This window comes from Syngnathus floridae, chromosome 1 (genome assembly GCF_059516105.1).
Source record: "Syngnathus floridae isolate MCC-2025c chromosome 1, RoL_Sflo_1.0, whole genome shotgun sequence".
Lineage (NCBI taxonomy): Eukaryota > Metazoa > Chordata > Actinopteri > Syngnathiformes > Syngnathidae > Syngnathus > Syngnathus floridae.
Genome location: NC_142413.1, coordinates 8,801,626 through 8,820,747, shown reverse-complemented (window position 1 = coordinate 8,820,747; position 19,122 = coordinate 8,801,626). Strand labels below are relative to the sequence as shown.

Below are 19,122 nucleotides of genomic sequence, written 5' to 3'. Positions count from 1 at the left end.
TAGTATTATTATTGTATCAATAGAAAGAGAAACTGATGTGGAAATGTTGACATTCATGAATACAAATTACGACTATTTTTCAATCTGTTTTGACTTTTCTACTCTGAAAAAAATTCAACTTAATTTCCGCAGCATAACAGATCTTTTTTCTTAGAATATCCTAACCGCTCATGGAATATTAAAACTTCTTTGTGTTTCCCTAAATCTTTATTTATTATTTCTCTTTCTCTCTCTCGCTTCCTGTTGTTTGGGGTTCAAGCTCCCTTTTGTACATTTACGGCAAAGAAGCTTGTTTAAGAACATAACAACTCAGCTGAGGACACGCTTTGTATTTGCACATGCCATAAAGTCAACGAGGGTCACGTTCATCCTCCCTGCAGCTCCAACTTCCTCTTGTTGGGGCCACCCTGCTGCATTATTCATGCCTGCCATCTTCAGTTGAGGTAAAATTCCCGGATGACCCAAAATGTCAGGTGATCAAGATATACATCAAGACATCCAAAATACAAAACACCTTTCTCCATTGAAATGCCATGAATCAGTTCTAGCCGCTCAGTCCCCTAACATTAGCATTTGTCATTATTTTGCATAGGAAAACGTAAATATGCCCGTGAGTATTGTTATGTTGTCTGTCTACATGTGTTGCTGCACCGTTTGTGCTCAACGAGCTTTTGCTTAAAGGGTGATAGATAACATTGTGCCTATTGCTGCTCATTTCATTAACTTGTCAATGGCGTTTTTCATTGTGCATTACATATCTCTGTTTCAAGTGCAATTTGGCAGTAAACTTCAACTGGCAGTGGAATTAATAGCTAGAGGAGGGGAAAACATTGCCATTGTAACCACTGCAAGATATAAATCACAGAGAATTAAATCATGCAGAGCAAATTAGAGAAATTATTTTACATTAATTCTGTTACTAATATGTCTGCATGAACAAAAGCACTGAATATAAAAATAAAAGTGACTACAATACATTTTAAACACTGAATTTAGTGGTTGTTTTGCTGTTCTTCACAGTAAAGATTTTGTCTAAATTCACAAACACAACTCCCCTGCCTTTTCTTCATTCCCCTTTAAAGCAGAATATGAACACAGCATTTTTAAAAAAAGCCTTTTTGCCAGAATCCCCTTTTCAAGTTTTTTTTTTTCTGGGCGGGGTGGGGGGTGCTACTGCTCTGTGTGACCTTGCAACAAATGGTCCAATTATGCGAGGTATAGCAGCAGGCTCATGCATTCTTTGCTTAACCCCTCATGCTGTCACACGCACACGCACATGCACACACTCACGTACTCAAGCGTGCACTGGCATGGGGGGTGGGGGTGGGGTTAAAGTTCACTGCACACTGTGCTGGGGCTGTTAATTTTATTTTTCTTCAATTTGGTGGCTTAACGACCTCTGCAAGGGTGAAAATACGGCTAAGCACTCAGCGTACAGGTGCCGTAAAAATGCATCATAAAGCTGCTTTTTGCACGACATTGAAGCCAGACAAAAGCAACACAGTGTGAAAGTCTGTTGTGCCAGCCTCAGCCTTAGAAATGTTTGCTGAAGCAAAGTTAATCTTAATTCTGCCTTGTGAAAAAGTATTTCCATTTTTTGTTATTTTATTTTGTAAATATTTAAAATCAAATAACACCAGAACTTCTTGGGAGACACAAAATCACTCAATTTGAAAATGATTCCAAAAAGGAAGCAGGACAGAATACTGGAAAGATGAAGTAACTAAAAAGAGCAATCTGTCTTAAAAAAAAAAAAAAAGAGTGAATTTTCCTACTTGCTGAAGAACTGTAGTTATGTTTTTTAGACAATAAACCAAACCAATGTGGCTTCATGTAAAACATAATAGCCATTGTTGAATCAACAGTTTTTAGGAAAACTAAGTTCAATCTTTTTGATTGATTCATTAAAATCAGCAGCTCACTTAAAAATAGTACTTGCCAAAAAAATTGAACCACAAGTAAAAAACAAAATCCAAAACCAAATATTGAACTCCATCAAGCTAGGAAAAAAAAAAAAGGATTTGGGACTTCAGGAAACCACAGTCAGGTCCTGTTTTGACAATTTGAGAAACCCAACGGGGTGACTTCCGAGGAGTATTCGGCCAGCCATAATTAGTCCAAGAGTGCAGGAGACCACAAAAGAACACAGACAAACATTCAAACAACTGCAAACCTCAGTGACTTCAGTTAGGTTCAACATTCATGATCGAGAAATAAGTTGGACTGAAATTGGTTAGCTGATTGGAAAACAATTATGTGTAATAAATATGCTTGAGACAAATCAGGAAGACTGAAAGTACTTTTTCACTGCACTAAATGTTTATAACAAATGAAAGACCCTCAAGAGACCGCCGTGTTCGGGTGTTTTGTACGTTTCACGCGATGGAACTGGAAAAGCAATCAAATGGTTTGCTCATGATTTATATGATGTTTTTATAAAATCTCTGCCACAAAGCAGAGCATAACCGATGGCTAACATTTGTTGGTTCAATAAAGATGACAGTTTAGGCCATGGTTACCATGACAATGGGGCTAACATCGGACACGGTCCCAGATATGTCTTTTAGTTTCCAAAATAGTCCTATTCAAATTGTTCCAAATTGGATAGTTTAGATCAACAGCACCTTTATTTTTTTCTGACAGTCCTGCCTTTGCGGACTTTGATTTGAAAAATCACTCGTAACACTTTCCACACCATAGAATAAATGCTCAGGGAAATCCTTCCAAGACATCAGGTAATCAGAGTTTTGCTTGTAAAGATAGAAAAAAAACCACATAATTCTTAACATACATTCCAAAGGATAATCACTCAGGATAATATTTTTAAATACACTCGATAATCTAGCTTTTGCTGACATTTAGTTAAAAAAAAATCACTGTAATACACCTCAGACCGAGGGATAATCACTTAGAATAATTTTTCTGAGACGGATAATCTTTCAGATACGTCTGATTTCATCAGAAAAAACTTGTCTTCACACACTCAAACCAAAAGATAATCTTTCAGGATAATCTTTCTGGGACATCCTTTGTTGGGTTTGACCACAAACATGACTCTTAACACATGCCATACCATAGGATAATCTTTGAGATCCAGCCGTTAATCGACCATTTGCTGAAATCGATACATCCCACACCAAAGGATAAACTGAGGGTAATCTTTCCAAGACATAAAAAAAATGACTCTTAACACTCCCGAGTCCCCACAACAAACAATAGTCACTCAGGATAATCTTTTTGAGACATCCATCAGTTGAACCTTTGTTGACTTGAATAAAACTATCAAAGGGACAATCAAGATTTAGCATTATTGTAATCATAAAAGCATGAGTGGATTGACACATGCATGAGGATCTGCTCGTGTGGAAAAGGTTGGAAGGCGGGTATGAAAATCACGGAAGAGCTGCCATTTCCAAATACCATCTGCTAGTGCGTGCATGTGTGTATGTGTGTGTGAGTGCGTGCGTGCATGCGTGTGTAGGAAGAGGCAGAAGCAGGACATATGGCCTGTGAACCTTCTCGCAGAACAAGATGGGAGCAGTGTTGGGGGTCTGTAAGTGTTGAATGTGTAAATTCCGAAAATTCGTCATCTTTTGCTTCCTTTGATGACATGTTGTTTATGGTTTGTTGTTGCCATGACAATATCCTGGATTGCCCTACTTTTTTTGCAGTTTATGCTGACTTTTTGCACTGTACAGAATTTACTTGGGTCACCTCACTTTATTTAATATTCATAGCCTAATGATTTAACCGACATGCCCTGCGACCAGCTCAGGGTGTGGCCCGCCGACTGCCCAAAGACTGCTGGAATAGGCTCCAGCGTGACCCTTGTTAGGATAAAGCATTTCAGAAAATGTGTGGATTGATAGATTATCTGACTGATATTAACTAATATTCTTACACATTGTGTTAACAAATCTTAGCAACTGTATAATAAAAGAAAAATAGAGTAAAATTACTGGCCGTATCAAAGAAAAGCAAACTAAAACTGACTATACATATTAAATATTTTTTTATACTCTTTAATTTGTGTTTATTATCACGAGGCCACAGTGCTGTTTTTCCTTAAAATATACACAAAGAATGCGAGGATTCAACAAGTTTGTCAAGTCAAGTCAAGTCAAGTCTATTTGTATAGCCCTAAATCACAAGCAGTCTCAAAGGGCTTCACATAGACAAAAATTGACAATTATCCTCAAAGCATCCCCTGATCTTAAGCTCCCAAAAGGGCAAGGAAAAACTCAAAAAACCCCTACCAGGGGAAAATGAGAAACCTTGAGAAGGGACCACAGATGGAAGGGTCCCCCTTTCAGGATCACCAGTCCTTCCTGTTTGTCACAGGAAGGACAAATAAGGTCAATGCAACAGCCTTTAAATGGAGCACCATGGCCATTCCACCAAGCCTTCCCTAGGCGTAAGCCTTCTCATAGACAGGAAGTCAAGTGTATCATTGGCCCGCTGCTACCGGGATGCAGCAAGCTGTCCGATCTCCTGCGACAGGTGCAGTGTTTCTCAGAAGGCCTGGCAGTGGCGCTGCCAAAGCCTCTTTATATCTTCTGCTGCTGATGCGTATCCATTTCCCGCCGATGTGAGTAATTATGTTTGTGGCCGAAACTTGGGCAGCAAATAGTCGATGAATGAGCCGTGGCGGCGGCCAGACAAATGGCGCTCGGTTACTTGGTTATAGCGCTGTATCAAAATTCCCTTTATACCCGCACAGGTCAGCGTGAAGGTCCGATGTGTTCAGTGGTTTTAACGATAATGATAGACATATTTTGCGCTTGGTTTGACACAGTGCAAAGTTGGCTTGACTGAAACTGTTGGTCAGCTGCAGCTGGAGATGAATTGGTTCTGGAAAATATGATACATGTCAATGTCAAAAAGAGAAAGTAAAGCTTGATTTAATGTTGAAAGCAAAGCCAATATAAGAGCCAAAGAACTCAAACATTTTTAAACATGAACAGATGTCTGGAAAAGGCAGACTATTCCTACTATCTGTTCAAGGCAATGTTTTTCCACTTTCTTCTCATGTCACGGTTTTGGATAAATGCCACCAACATAAAACTTGGGGAAGAATTACTCTTGAATGCCAGAATGTCAGGGCAGGGGTGTGAAGCTCAACAGTCAATTATCCTGTTTCTATTATGTTGAAAACAATTTTCACTGTCCGACAAGTCACATCAGATGCCAATTTCATCAAATTTGAGAGTCCTTTTTTTTTTTTTTAACGGTAACACTAAATGATGCAGCCATGAGGTAGTCAGTGGTGAAATTGTAGCAAATCTAGTCATAGAGCATCATAAATTTGATCTTACTGATGAAACTCGATAAAAAACACAGCACAGGCTTTGTTGTTATTATAAGCAAGTTAGTTGTTTGAAGTGACAGATTTTCATGTAAATTATGTAGACATGAAGGAGTGTTGTTGATAAACTCATAGAGGACCCAGCACAGACCCCTGTGGGACTCCTTATGTGTTGTCAAGTGTCCAAGTTAGTTGTGGTTTGAGGAAGCTTTGCTCGCGGATGTTTCGATGTGGTTGTCATACAATGTCGTCATCTAATCAGCGATTATGGGATGTTTTGTTGATGATTGAAAGCTGTGGCAAATCCCGCTTCACTTGGTTGTGTGTATTGCCTGATCTTCTGATGGGAATTTTTTGGGGGAATACAGTGTAAAAGACGTTTATGGAATCAGATTAACCCCCACAATTTAGTGAGTCATCCTCTGCTGTCTATCAGCGATTCTTGAGCTACTGCGGTGACTTGTGCTCCATTACTGGAAACCATGAAATTTTAGATGGCAAGGCCAAGCAAATTCAAACTTCCAGCTCAGCTTATTCAAAAAATTTCACAGGGTTTTATACTCGCAATCTACTCTAAAAGTAGTGAAATACTGCAACCAGTTCCTTTATTTTACCTGGAGACAAAAAATATCAGTTTGACGTCAACCGATGACAGATGACGTTTTATCTTTTATTCTTAAATACTGTACCATGTATGAAGCTGAAGTCTGGCTGATTTTATTTTTTCATTCATTCATTTTCCGAAGGAGGTTAGGAAGGTTACATCCTGAACTCGTCACCAGCCAATCGCGGGGCACATGTCGACAAAAAAAAACAAAAAACAAAAACACACACACACACAAATTGAAACGCACACTAATACCTTTGGATAATTCGGAGTGGTCAATCGGCCTACCATGCATGTTTTTGGAATGCAGGAGGAAACCCACACGGGCACGAGGAGAACATGCAAAGCCCACACGAGAGAAGGTCAGAGTTGGAGTTAAAGCTCCCCCTGTGAATTGTGATGCGGGAAGTTTTATGGGGTGAAAAGGGTTTTATGGTAAGTGTGACAGAGGCTCTAGATTCAGAATGAATAAACCACAGCCTCATTTTAAAATCAAGCAAATTGCAGGCCCACGTGTTCCGTATGTTTGCCCTTTGAGACATTTCTATGATTAAAGGCTTTATAAATAAACTTGCCTCTTTCTTAACGTTGCCAACTTAAAATGGGACGGCTGGAAGAGACAGTGTTTTGCAAACATCCTCACACACCAGACATAATGTGTCTAGTTGGGTTGTTTAAATAAAAAACCTCTGGAGCTGATGTCTCTTGGACGTGTGATTGATTGTTTTCTAGGGCACGTTCGCAGTGCAAATTCGTCTCGCCGCTCGTTTCCCGGCCTCGTCCTCACCGCGTTCTAGTTTTCGAGCAGTGTAACAAAACATCATCTACTGCCGAGCAAACTGTTTTATGTTGCTACCGGTGTGGTTGTGTAGGAGGAGTAAAAAGGCAAAGAAAAAAATGCTGTCAAAATATTTCTGAAAAAGGCCTGTTGTGTGGAAATCAATGTTGACGAGATTGTTCAGCACGACACGGTCATTCCAAGTGCATCTGGTAGTTTGGAAAGATTGTCTGGAGTACAGCAGATGCTACCAACAACACTTATAAACAAAAGGGACACTTTAAGATGTACGTTTTAATGATTTGCTAGAGCTAGGGGGTTAGAGGGTTAGGGGTTGGTTACTTTCTCATAGGTTTGTGTAAAAATATATCAAATGAAAGGGATGTAATCTCAGGTCTCCATAAGATTATTGAGTATGCCTGAATTTTCACCAAGCCTTTTAAAAAAATATTTTGTATTAGTTTCGTCTTAGCGTTCTCTCTCCCTTTCAAGCAATTTACCTCACGTATGTTTTTCAACTTGACGTCACACATTCAGATTACAGTGTTAAAAAAAAAAGGTTAAAATTCTCATTTAAGCTTGTGAAATGTTCAACCTGAGTTAAATGACTCGGAAGGTGTGTTTATTCATGAAGCCATCACAGAAAGCGTCATATTTGCCACAAACAAATCGGTTAGAATCACGATAAAAAAGTCTCTGGCCTTCTCCACCCAGTGTGAAAATCCAATAAATGAAAATCTGCAACAATCCATTTCCTCTTGTATGTTTTAATAGTTTCCCGTCCCACAGACTTTGAACACATCTTTACGTCACTGCTTTAGAAGCAATTCCACAGCCGTGCGCTAATCCACTTGGTGGCGTAAACTAAACGGAAACATGCAACTCACCATGTGCGTCAGAGGAAAGAGAAACCAGTCTGGCAGACTCCCTTGTCCTCTTAATACGTGGCAACGATTTTCAAACCAAAACCAGAGTCTTCTTCCCGACGTCTGAAATGGAGAAAACGTGTTGTATGTTTTTCAACGCGGTACAATTAAGAGACCTGCTATTTCTTCAAATGTGATGTGTGTGGTTTAGTCCAGCAAGGAAAAGCAAGTGGAAAATGTATGCGGAGAGGAGATAGGATAAAGACAAGATGAGCATCATATTGCAATTATGTCAGAACATACAGGCGAAACTATATTATTTGGAAACCCAAGTTAAATCACATTAGTTAGAAATGGATAGGAAATCAAATGCATGAAGGTCTCCTCTGACCATTGAATACCAAAACTGTAGAAGAGACTCCAAGGGATCCATTTGCGCTGTGCTCCTGCAACCTTTCAGTCATCTTTGTTTGCCAAGGAACCATTCAGTCTCAAAAGCTTTGCAGAAGACTTTGCTCTTTGGAATGATTTTCTGCAGCCTTAAGTGAAACATAAGCACACGCAGTGGAAAAGGACTCCTACAAAAGCTCAGGCACAAACTCAGATGGAAAATCTGTCAAAATTTGACCGCACGACAAAGCGCGATTACGGACGTCCATCATCGTCAGTTGCCTCGTTGTTAGAGACGGTGCCTCGTTATTTGCTCTTTTCTGCTCTCAAACCGCTACATGCAGTAATATGAAATGCCGCCAAAACATGTATCCCCTCTTTGTGAACATGGTGGTGCTAGAATTCAGTTTCAAAGTTACAAAGTACCATTGACAGAAACAAATTATGTGGATATTTTCATGTTACGTTACCTTGATTACCCTCTCGCTCGTTTTGTTTGTTTGTTTTGACTAAACAAAGATCAGATTGCATCAGCATAGAGACCCAGGTTGGCTTTTTCCAAAACTGCTAAACTGCCTAGTCAGGTGCCGGAACAACACGATCTCCAATCCTAGTGAAAAATGTAAATGAGTATACTCATTCATTGCAGTGCATGAGTTTTTCAGCAAATTGGTAGTTTTTGTTTTTTCACTTTTTTGAATGATGGCTACACAAATATGTTTGAGCCCAAATCACAAATTTAACTTGATGAGTGTTGGGTTCTTGACGCTTCTATAAACCTTCAGGGAGAAAACCAAGATACAATAGGAAGAATGCAACGGCAGTGGATGAGCCTATTGGCTAGAAAAAAAAGGAAATACTAAACTTCATCAGGGATTCATCCAGCCTTGTCTTTTACTTTTTTTTTTTTACCGCTATGGAACATCTGCTTTCTATTTTCAATCCGTGGCGATAATATGACCTGTTTGCACTTTTGACTGACAGACTGATGAACACTGGCAACGTGTTTAAATGGCACCTTCTTAAGCAACACCACTATTTACGCCCTTCCACATCACCATAATTGATCTCGTCGCGAGGCAGCAGCATCGACGCTGCAGCCGAATTGTGTAATTTAATCCCGAATGAGACCTCCCCCCTCATGCTAACACAGCACTGCTTCTAAAATTAGGAATTGGACGCCCACATAGTTGTTTGTGCATTTTTGCGTTGTGGATTTTTATTTTCAAAGTCTGTCTCACTCAACCTCTGTGACACATAGGTGGCTAAAGTACTCAAACTGTACTTAGAAGTACAGATGCTTGAGTTCAAAAAAGAAAAACAACTGTCTGTAAACTGATTCAATCCCTTAAAGATACTAAAGTGGAAAAAATATCTTGAATTGAGAGTTTTTAAAAATTCTGCCAAATTTAAATGATTGAAAAGAATCTGAGTATACAAAGAGAAGCATCAAAATGGGAAAAAAAAGAATCAAATTTTTTTCTTTTTGTATATCCATTGAATGGGATAAAACCACGCCCCATTTAACTTACATTCAAATAGCACAAGTCTTTCTAATATCTATGTTTGAGCTGCAAAAATTGATAAATTTAAAACCTTTGGTGACTGGAATATAACCCACATAGTCGTCGCTAGGCTTTCCATGCCCTGAAGGTGCTCATCAACCGCTACCAAGCAAGCCACCAGAGGCTAAGCAGGAGAAATATCGTTCTCAGTTGTGTCATCGTCAATTATATTCCCTGGTTCTTGTTGCTCCATGGGTTTTTTACAAGTTATAAATCAATAAATTCTTAATCAATTAGTCATACAGGATTTCCACCGGGGTTGACTTTGTCTCATTGTATGTACATTGTGTTCTTCATCCATTGATGTAAAAAAGTAACAGTGAAGTATGGAGTCGAAAATATAAGACGTACAGATTCCTGTTTTTAAATGTATGGACTAGGCATCCCTCCAAAAAGTCCTAAAAAATATATACTTTAGCTTGTAACAAATGATTTGTATTTTGTTACTTCGCACCACTGGTGTTATCTCATTGACTGCTGTGTCAGGTCCGTATGCGTTCCCTCCTCCATGCCTGCCTTGCCTGCCCAGCAACTCGGGATTGATGGCAGACAGAGGTCAGCACATAATCACCACTGATGAATATGGAGGAGGCGTGCTGCCTTTTTGCGCTTTGCACTGAGCAGTGCCCCCCCCAAAAAAGATAAGGAGCCCTCCTCCACTGTGTCCTCAGGGACCCACTGACTCTCACCTCAAGGTTGGAGATAGAAGGTGGTTGTGTGGGTGTGACGCTTTGGATTGCACTTAATGAGAAGGCTCAGTCCAATTATTGGTTGACAGCCACCGCACCCAAAATGACCCTCATGGGAGAACATTTTGAACCGTCACCATCCAACCATACTGGTCCCCTTTCGCCCTGGAAGAAAGAACGGCCCTTTCTGCTGTTCAAAATTGAACCAGTCCTTGTATATATTTATTTACATGAATAGTAAATAGAATACGAGTCTGTGAAGCCTTTGACGAGAGTGCCCAAACAAATACAGCTTTTCATTTTCACATAGAAATCGTTAAAATAGGACTGAAATAATCAAACAAGCTAAGAAAGTGCGTCTGAAGCAATTCAACATCGAAGATGTGCAGTGTCACCAGGTATCCATTAAGTCTAACAGGTGAAGGCTAAGTATCGTCATCAGTTCTCACAAATCCATCGTTGTTTAAGGGAACAACTGTCATCGTTCCAGGTTCCAAAGGAGAGAGATGATTTGCCCTGGAATTCACCACAGTCCTGGTTCCGGAAGTTGTTAGGCTGCCCATTCTGCCAGAATCTGTCACCCAGAACATAACCTCAATTTCCGACATTAACGAAATGCTTCCATCCGGCCATATACATGTTGCATCACATTGCACTGCAGCTGCCTCCCCTCATTTACTTCTCCAAACCTTCTTCAAACTAAGTGAAGTAAAACCTGGAAGTGAGAACTTTGCTGGAAAATGTTGACATGTTCTAAAACTTACGCTATAGTGAGGTTGGTCCCATCCACCCAAATCCACGTTCCCTCCTTGATATGATCACTCAGACCAATCCATGCGTGCAGGCCATGCCCCAATAAACCATTAAGGAATAACTGTTTGGGAAGACAACAAGCAAACCACCTTTGTGTAGCACAGGAGCTAAGTGAATGAATGCCTCATTGACATTGGAGTCTGTTGATCGTACCTGTTCCTCTCTGTTGTTGATGACAACCAAATCACCTCCTCTGTTGATGCAGTCCTGTCTGCCTTCAGCCCAGCTCTTACTCAAGGTTGACAAAAAGTAACAGTTGCTGGCAAACTTCTTCCAACCGACCCCACAGAGCATGGCTAGAGAATGTAAACAAAATGGAGAGATTAATGACGCCATCGGGCCATCACTGGACCGGTGTCCAAAGTACTTACTGCTCATCTTGGTGGCCATCTTGTCCACTGTCTTCTGAAGCGCGTACTTTTGTGTCTCCAGGCTGCTTTGATTTATGCGGAGCTGCTCGTTTTCAACACGTACAGTGTTGCAGTCACCGTGGGTTTTTTGTCTTTGCAGCAGACTATTCCTGTGCTGACATATGCTATTACTTATCCTCAGCACTGTGTAATTTCTTTCCAGTCGGTCCCTGTCAGCCTCCAGCAAAGTATAATTTCTCTGTAAATGGTCTCTGTCATTTTTAATATCGTTGTAGAGGGACTTTACCACATCTCTCTCAGCAGCCACTCTGGTCTTATTGGTCATTAGTAGCTGTTTCTCGTGAGCCAGGGACGCGTAACGGTTCTGTAACTGATCTTTCTCGCTTCCCAATGAGGAGTAACCGCGTTGTAGCCGATCTTTCTCGCTTTTCAGATCATTAAAGCGGGACATGCACTGATCTCTTTCAGTTGCCAATGTGGTTTTACTCGTCAGGAGGATCTGTTTCTCTTTACCGAGTGAATTGTAGCTGGTTTGTAACAGCGCCTTTTCTTTTAGGAGGGATTCATAACTGGCCTGTAACTGGTCTTTCTGGCTTCTCACTGAAGAGTAATTGCGTTGTAACTGATCTTTCTCATTTTTCAGACTGTCCAAGCGAGACCCCAGCAGATCTCTTTCAGCGGACAAGGTGGTTTTACTCGCCTGAAGGTGATCTTTCTCTTGAACCAGGGAGTCATAACTGACCTGTAACAGGTATTTGTCCTTCCTCAGTGCAGACTCACTGCGTTGCAACTGGTCTTTCTCATTTTTTAAATTTTCATTGCGGGATTTGAAGTCATCTCTTTCTGCAGCCACATTTGTTTTGTTAGTGCGCAGAAGCTCTCTCTCTGCCATGAGGAAGTTGTAACCGTTCTGTAACTCATCTTTCTCTTTAACAAGAGACTCGTAAGTGGTCTGTAACTGGTCTTTCTCCTTTTCTAGTTTGTTGAGGTGGGACTTCAACTCAGCCCTTTCAACAGCCACAGTAGTTCGAAAACCTTCCTGCTCTTTAACGAGGGAATTGTAGCTGGTTTGTAACTGGTCTTTCTGCTGAACGAGGGATCTGTAACTAGCCCATAACTGGTCTTTGTCTGTCCTCAGAGCACTATTTAGGGTATGTAACACAGCATTCTCTCTATTTAGGAGACTGTAATTGGTCTGCAACTTATTATGCTCCTGCTTCACACTCTGGAAATTGGCCCTCAACTCATCTCTTTCGTCAGTCAAAACCATTTTGCTGCCGAGAAGGTGATCTCTGTCTGATACCAAAGAATCGTAGTTGGTCTGCAACTGGTCTTTGTCACTTGTCAGGTTCTTTAACATCACTTCAAGCGTGTTTGTATCGACATGGGCTCTGTCAGTGGGAGAGCTATTCTTGTAGAGATGGTGATCCGTCTCTTGAGCCTGGTGGTTAAATTTACCTTGGCTCTCTGTTGAAAAAACAGGCAATACCTCATCTGTGAAAATAGATTCAAAGTGTTCAAATCAGTGAAAACAATGTCCCTTACACTCATGCTTGCACATTTTGAGGGTGACGTACAGTTGATAAATTGTCCAATGTTACCGGCCAGTAGGACAGCGCACAGCAAACCAAGACACACAGTGATGCATCTGGATGACTTTTTTCTTTGTTGTAAGTTCACTGAATTAATTGAAAGGAAAAATATTGTGAGTTTACACCGTGTCACGGACGGAAATGGAACTGGGCGACCAAATGCAGCTTAGACCAGGGTTTATTGAGGGAAAAGGTAGTTGGAAGGGAGGATGAGGGGAACAAACCAACAGAACCGACAAACTAACATAACTTAACGGAGACAGAATGACAGGGGTAACTGACAGACCAACTTGGAGAGGAACTAACCGAACCGAAAGACAAACCGACGAGACTGCAGGCGAGAGACGAGAACAATCCGACAGGGGAGTGAGGGGCGGACAGGACTTAAATACACGACAGGTAACAAGAGGCAGGTGACTGTGATTACACTGCTTGTGAGGTAACACAGGAGGGGCGACGCGTACAGAAACCATGGTAAGAAATCAACCAGGGACGAGTCGTGACACACCGAGGTTGGGCTATTATTAAATCTTTTTCACTAAATATAGATAAATAAATGAATGAATAAATAAATAAATACATACATAAATATAAAATACAATAAAAATAAAGAAAGAAAGAAATAGTGTTGAACTGATTAATTTGTTGATTGTACATTACCTTCAGTGACGAGCCCCTGCATCGTTAAGTTCTTTGTTAAATAGCCGCATTCATCAAGTTCCATAGAATCCATGTTAATCTGTATTTTTTCTAGTTCAAAAAGGAGAAATCCATAGATTGATACAAAAAAAGAATGTAGTCAGTTGTCACAGTTTTCAAACATTACTGACTGATTTTGTGATAATGGTATGATATGTCCTATTTAGTGACCGTTGTAAAAAAAAGGGTTGTAAACATTTAAAAATATAATAAAAACAATCAGTTTATTTAGCCTGAAAATTAAGACATATTTACTTTTTTTCACCTCCCTCCCGAAAAAAAAAAAAAAAACCTCCACTTTTAAACGCAATAGTTTTTTATGCAACAATATATTTATTAATACTGCTGTTTCCTACTATTTCTTGTTTCACAATTACGGATTTGACACTTCATGTTTTACAATCGCTAATTTATGTCAGTGTACCATGATAAAGCCATGAAACGTCCTTACCTTAGATCCGTCTTGATAAAAAACTAGAACGTTTTAGTGGTTCTGCTTTTACATTAAATCAGCAAGGTTTTTTTTTCTTTGCTCCACAGGAATTAAGAGTTTATCTGGGCTCTGATTGGCTGGATATGAACACATTTATATTGACTGTCCACAACAGCCCATGTAACTATAGTTCAATGACTTCTGGTCATCATTTCTAAGAAACACATAAGTTCCTTTTTCCTTTCTTGACTCGATCAAGTCTTTCGCTTCCCTTTTTACCACATTTCACTTTGCTCAGGTCAAGTGGAAAAAAAGTAAAAAGTACTTGTTTCCCACAGATGAGCTACCATAGTTAGCTTTAACAGTCAACGTGTTACTCAAAGTGTATTATTTATTTTCAACAGTGAAGACAGAAACTTTGACAGAAACTCAAGATTCAGAAATAAAATAATGATTTTGTAATAAAATCTACATTCTAGTCCAAAAATTACAATCGGCAAGTTTCCTCTGAAATATTAATACTCTAGTCTACACTGTTTACGTACAGGCCATAGTTTGCCCATGTCTGGTGTAGAACATTGAGTGCGTTTGGAAATTAAATGGATGGGATCACACACTCTCAGAGCCGAACAGGAGTGTCGGAGTGAATTTTCAAACAGGCCCAAAATGAAGTGAGAGTGCGAAGACAAATGGAGTCCAATAAGCTTTGAGGGTGGTGTTGAGATTTAACAGCCGGCTGTGTGGATCCTGGCAAAAAGACAAATAGGATTAAGTCACAGTTCATTACCAGATAGTGGAAGAAGCAGAATGTTTTAAATGCGGCAAGATGAGCCTCACTCCAGCACAGTAAATCAAATGTGGATCAAGGAGGAAACAGGCTTCGTGTTTTGAGTCGGACTTCAATCATCCCTCGACTGCAAACAGCCAACAACATGATTTAGTTTTCTTTTCAGGCCGCAATTAGACGCAGAAACATGTTCAGAGAAATATTCAAGTCTGAAGAAGATGGTTAAATGTTCCCTTTGCAACTAGGTTTATGATGTCTGTATCATTTCTATACAAAATTGTATTGATGAAGTACAAGAGGGATCCTCCTAGCGGCGATCTATTGTCTTATTTTATCCCCGAATTTGATATATTGTATAAAAGCTGTGTGATATGATGGAAATAGCAATAATTTGTGCGGGGAAATGACGAATAATGAACATGCATAGATAGATAGCTCAAATTACACAAGACGCAAAATAAATATTTTTGTATAGAAGTTTGTGAGTCTAAATTTGCATTGTCACCTCATCCAAACTTATTGAAATGCAAGAATGAGAATCACAGATCTTTAATTATACTACGACTTGAACGTGAGAGACGGTTCAAAAAGCTCTGATTGGCTGGATATGATCGAGACAATTTAGAACATTGTAGTATTTTATACTGAATATATTTAATGTTTTGCATCTTGATTTTGACTTTTGAGAGCTGCGTAATAAATGTTTTCAACATCTCCATTCCTTTAATCAGTTTCTGTCTCTTGATTCTTATTTGAAAATTGTTGGCTAGCTACCTCTTCTGAGTTTATATTTAAAAAATTTGTATAGCAGCACTACTAAATTATTTTTTTTTAGCTGCTACGGGTCTGTTTGTCCCCTCACAATAGTGTGTTGTGTTTTTATAGCATAATAAAAAATCCATCGTCATAATAAAGGCTATTTTATACATACCACAATAACAATATATATCATGACATAATGATAGTCTTCTCAAATCTGAATATGGTTAATAACTGTTTGTTTGATTTTCTATTTCCAAAACTCAAAAATAACTCTTATATTCCTATAGTTCTGGATATTATGTCATCTGCGTAGTCCCTCAAATTTCCCAACTAAGTTTTTTCATCACACGCTGCTACTACGAATAAGGCTTTGGAAAACGCTAAACTGAAGGAGGACCCATAGAGTGCTGTTAGGACTCATAAAGGTTCTACGTGTTGTGATGATCATGTGACTCATGCGTCGTTAGCCTCCACACACCAAGGCTTTGTTCACCACATTCCTCCACTTTGATTGACACCTGTGGTCACTGAGTCACAGGTACAGGCCTGGTCTTAACATTCCCGCCACCTGCAGTCTCCAACACCCTCCAACACCACCGCTCAGCTGGCTTCACAAAGAGGCTGTGGCGGTTAACAATGCAACAGTTTCAAGTCAGTGAACCAAATCTGCTTTGAGTCTTTTGTGTTTCTAGCAAGTCTGCTCCCTCAAGTCAGTGAACCAAATCATCTGAGTCTGCAGTTTTTGTGTTAAATCTACATACTTGAGTCAGTAACCCAATTTAACTTAATCTTTTCGATTTCTGGGAGTCCACTTGCTTGAATGTGTTGCCTGTTTGAACTGAATCATTTGAGTCATCCATGATTCTTGTAACTTTGCTAAATCGAGTCAGTAAAGTAAATTTTTGGAGTCGGCAGTGTTACTGGTGGGTCAGCTACTTCAAGCCAGTTTCCCGAGTCAACAGAATCAGTGGTGTTGAAGATGTTAACTCGAGTCAGTCACACGATTACACTGAATCCTCGGGGTTTCCGGTAAATCAGCTAACTTGACTCATTCACCCAAATCAACAAAATCATTTGCGTCTTTGGGGTTTGCAGGTGTGTCCACTAGTTGGTCAGTTTTCTGATTCACTGAATCAACGGAGTCAACAGTGTTTCTTGCGACTCCACTAACTAGTCAGTCACCTGATTCAAGTGAATCACTGATTTCGCTATGTTTCAAATGAGTCCACTTACACGGATCGGTATACCAAATTAGACTTTACTAACTTACCTTGTGTATTGTGATCTCATCAGGACCACGATTGTTTTAAGTCACGATGAGTCTAGTCATCTAAGGTAACTAACTGTTCAATGCCCAAGTCTCACACCAGAATTCGTAATATTTGAATCATGGATGTAAATATTTGGGGTGCTGAATCCTTAGTTTGATTCAGTTACTTAATCGCTCCCCGCCAACATTATTCGGCCCGGACGTCTGTTAGCTTGGATTCTGCTGCCAAAGTAAGTGAACATGATTTTCACACTCCCACAATTACAGGGCTGGGAGACATAGCCAGATATGTTTCTCTTCAACCAGGCCATGCGCAGTCCACAACTTTTGGATTCCCAAGACAGGTTCAACAAGGGGCGTCCATTGGCTTTGCAAATACACAGCATCATCGGCAAAGATCTCACGTGTTGGAGAAAGTCAAAATTGAATGAAATTCGCTGACTAACTTATTCAACCAATCATAACGATATGATTGGTTGAATGAGGCGGCAGGTGGTGATGGAGGTGGGTGACACAGCAGTAACCTGAAGGCAGCCTTGGTTCTCAAAGCGGCCCCACCAAGCGCTCCATCTGACTCATGATGAGACTGCCTCAAGGAGATCAAACACTAATCTCTCGCTCATCACGGAGGCCTAAACAACCCCCGTAAGCCTCTCTTTTAATTATCCCAAAACACACTGACAGTTACCACAGCACAGTTTTCTCGTGAGTCATTTCATAGAGCCGACTGTTTCGGCTTCTGGCCTAAAGGCTTCCCTCCACGGTGGCCCTGAACTGGACTGACAGAGGAATCATGTTGGTGGGCGGGCGAGAACACAATTTCAAACATCCAAGGTTGTTATTTCATCAGAGGGGCTGAATAGTTTCTTAAGTGTATGTCCCACGATGAGCAGGAGTGGAAAGGCTTGAATAGATAAACTGTGTGACTAAAGATTGTTGGTTCTCTATGGGGAAGCCAACACCTTCAGCATCTAAAAGTTTTAATACATTGGTTTTGGTATACAATTGTATTGCCCAACTTCACAAGCAAGGAAACCTTTGTTTTAATTTTCTTTTGTTTTGTGTTGAGTTTCAGGTACGGTATTTTCCGCACTATAAGGCGCACTGGATTAAAAGGCGCACCTTCAATGAGTGGCCCATTTTAAAACTTTGTTCATATATAAGGCGCACCGGATTATAAGCCGCATAGAATAAATAACTCAACCTTGCTCAAACGTTAATGCACACAACACACAAAATAAACACGTAAAGCTTACTTCAATAAGTTAGTCCTCATCCTCATAATGCAATCACAATCACACTCGAAATAGTGAAAACAATAACAATATATCAATAACTCAACGTTGCTCAAATGTTAATATCACACAACACACAAAATAAACACGTAAAGCTTACTTCAATAAGTTAGTCCTCATCCACAAATCCGTATTGGTCCATATATAAGGCGCACCGCATTATAAGGTGCACTGTCGGCTTTTGAGAAAATTGGAGGTTTTTAGGTGCGCCTTATAGAGCGGAAAATACGGTTCTAATAATGAGGGCCACAGTTTCCGAGCGAGTCAATCAATCAATCAGAGTTTATTTTTGCACAAACATTTCTCCTTCTCCCGTACATAGAATTTGTATTTTTGTCACCTCATGCTGTTTGTAGCAGATGTACGAACGATTCCTTCCACGTGAGCCTTGATTGTTAAAATCACTCGCATGTCCTCCGGCGTCGCACATCACGTGTATGAAACGGTGACCTCAGGTTATTACGAGTGTGTCAACGTACAGAGAGCACCTTCTGCGTCAGCCAAGCGTGGCGCATCGATCCGAAAAAGCTGGAAAACAAAAGATGAAACGTGATCGTGGCATCTTGATGGCATAGATACTGTAAGAGCGATGTTGCGACGGAGCGGGACACTTAATACCTTATCATGCTTGGCGGAGGGGGACATTCATCCCTGGGAATGCAGGAGTGATAAAAGTGGATTTATGGCCCATTACGAACGCTGCAGGCACACACTGTTGAAACATTATTTGCTTTTCATTGTTCATACATGCAGTAGGTTGCCAGCTCGTTTCGACTCTTATACACTTTTGTGCAGGGGAGTAATGAACCTTTAACTTAAAAATTAAGTACACCTAATTATGATCGGTTATGTCTCATCTTAATAGAAGGGAAAGCCAGTGAAAGCAAAAGATTTTCTTGT

The 19,122-nt window shown here is 40.1% G+C and overlaps 1 protein-coding gene and 1 long non-coding RNA gene across 4 annotated transcripts in view; both read right to left on the bottom strand.

Moving 5' to 3' along the window:
* Positions 1–10,393: 10,393 nt before the first annotated feature.
* On the bottom strand, positions 10,394–14,259 carry LOC148403909 (uncharacterized). Its single transcript, XM_088391755.1, has 7 exons — positions 14,127–14,259; positions 13,637–13,726; positions 12,962–13,063; positions 11,385–12,878; positions 11,167–11,309; positions 10,965–11,074; positions 10,394–10,774 (listed from the first exon to the last, which is right to left on the bottom strand). The coding sequence occupies exons 2-7, from the start codon at positions 13,707–13,709 to the stop codon at positions 10,639–10,641; spliced, it is 2,058 nt and encodes a 685-aa protein (XP_088247881.1). The 5' UTR covers positions 13,710–13,726; positions 14,127–14,259; the 3' UTR covers positions 10,394–10,638.
* Positions 14,260–14,515: 256 nt separating this feature from the next.
* The window catches only part of LOC148403907 (uncharacterized), a 182,020-nt gene continuing 177,413 nt past the window's right edge, over positions 14,516–19,122 (bottom strand). For 2 of the 3 annotated variants that reach the window (XR_015859011.1, XR_015859012.1), the window contains exons 5-6: positions 18,841–18,934; positions 18,475–18,750 (exon numbers count right to left, since the gene is read on the bottom strand). This is a non-coding gene — a long non-coding RNA (uncharacterized LOC148403907). Of the gene's footprint in view, positions 14,856–18,474; positions 18,751–18,840; positions 18,935–19,122 lie in introns of those variants that run through there. The other variant, XR_015859013.1, reaches the window with a different exon arrangement.

Bases quoted from the DNA above. Each gene is read 5' to 3' on its own strand.
- LOC148403909 (XM_088391755.1), bottom strand. From the start codon at position 13,709: ATGGATTCTATGGAACTTGATGAATGCGGCTATTTAACAAAGAACTTA. The intron at 11,075-11,166 runs GTACGATCAACA...CTTCCCAAACAG, and splicing joins TCAACAACAGAGAGGAACAG to TTATTCCTTAATGGTTTATT. The intron at 10,775-10,964 runs GTAAGTTTTAGA...TCTGGGTGACAG, and splicing joins GGGACCAACCTCACTATAGC to ATTCTGGCAGAATGGGCAGC.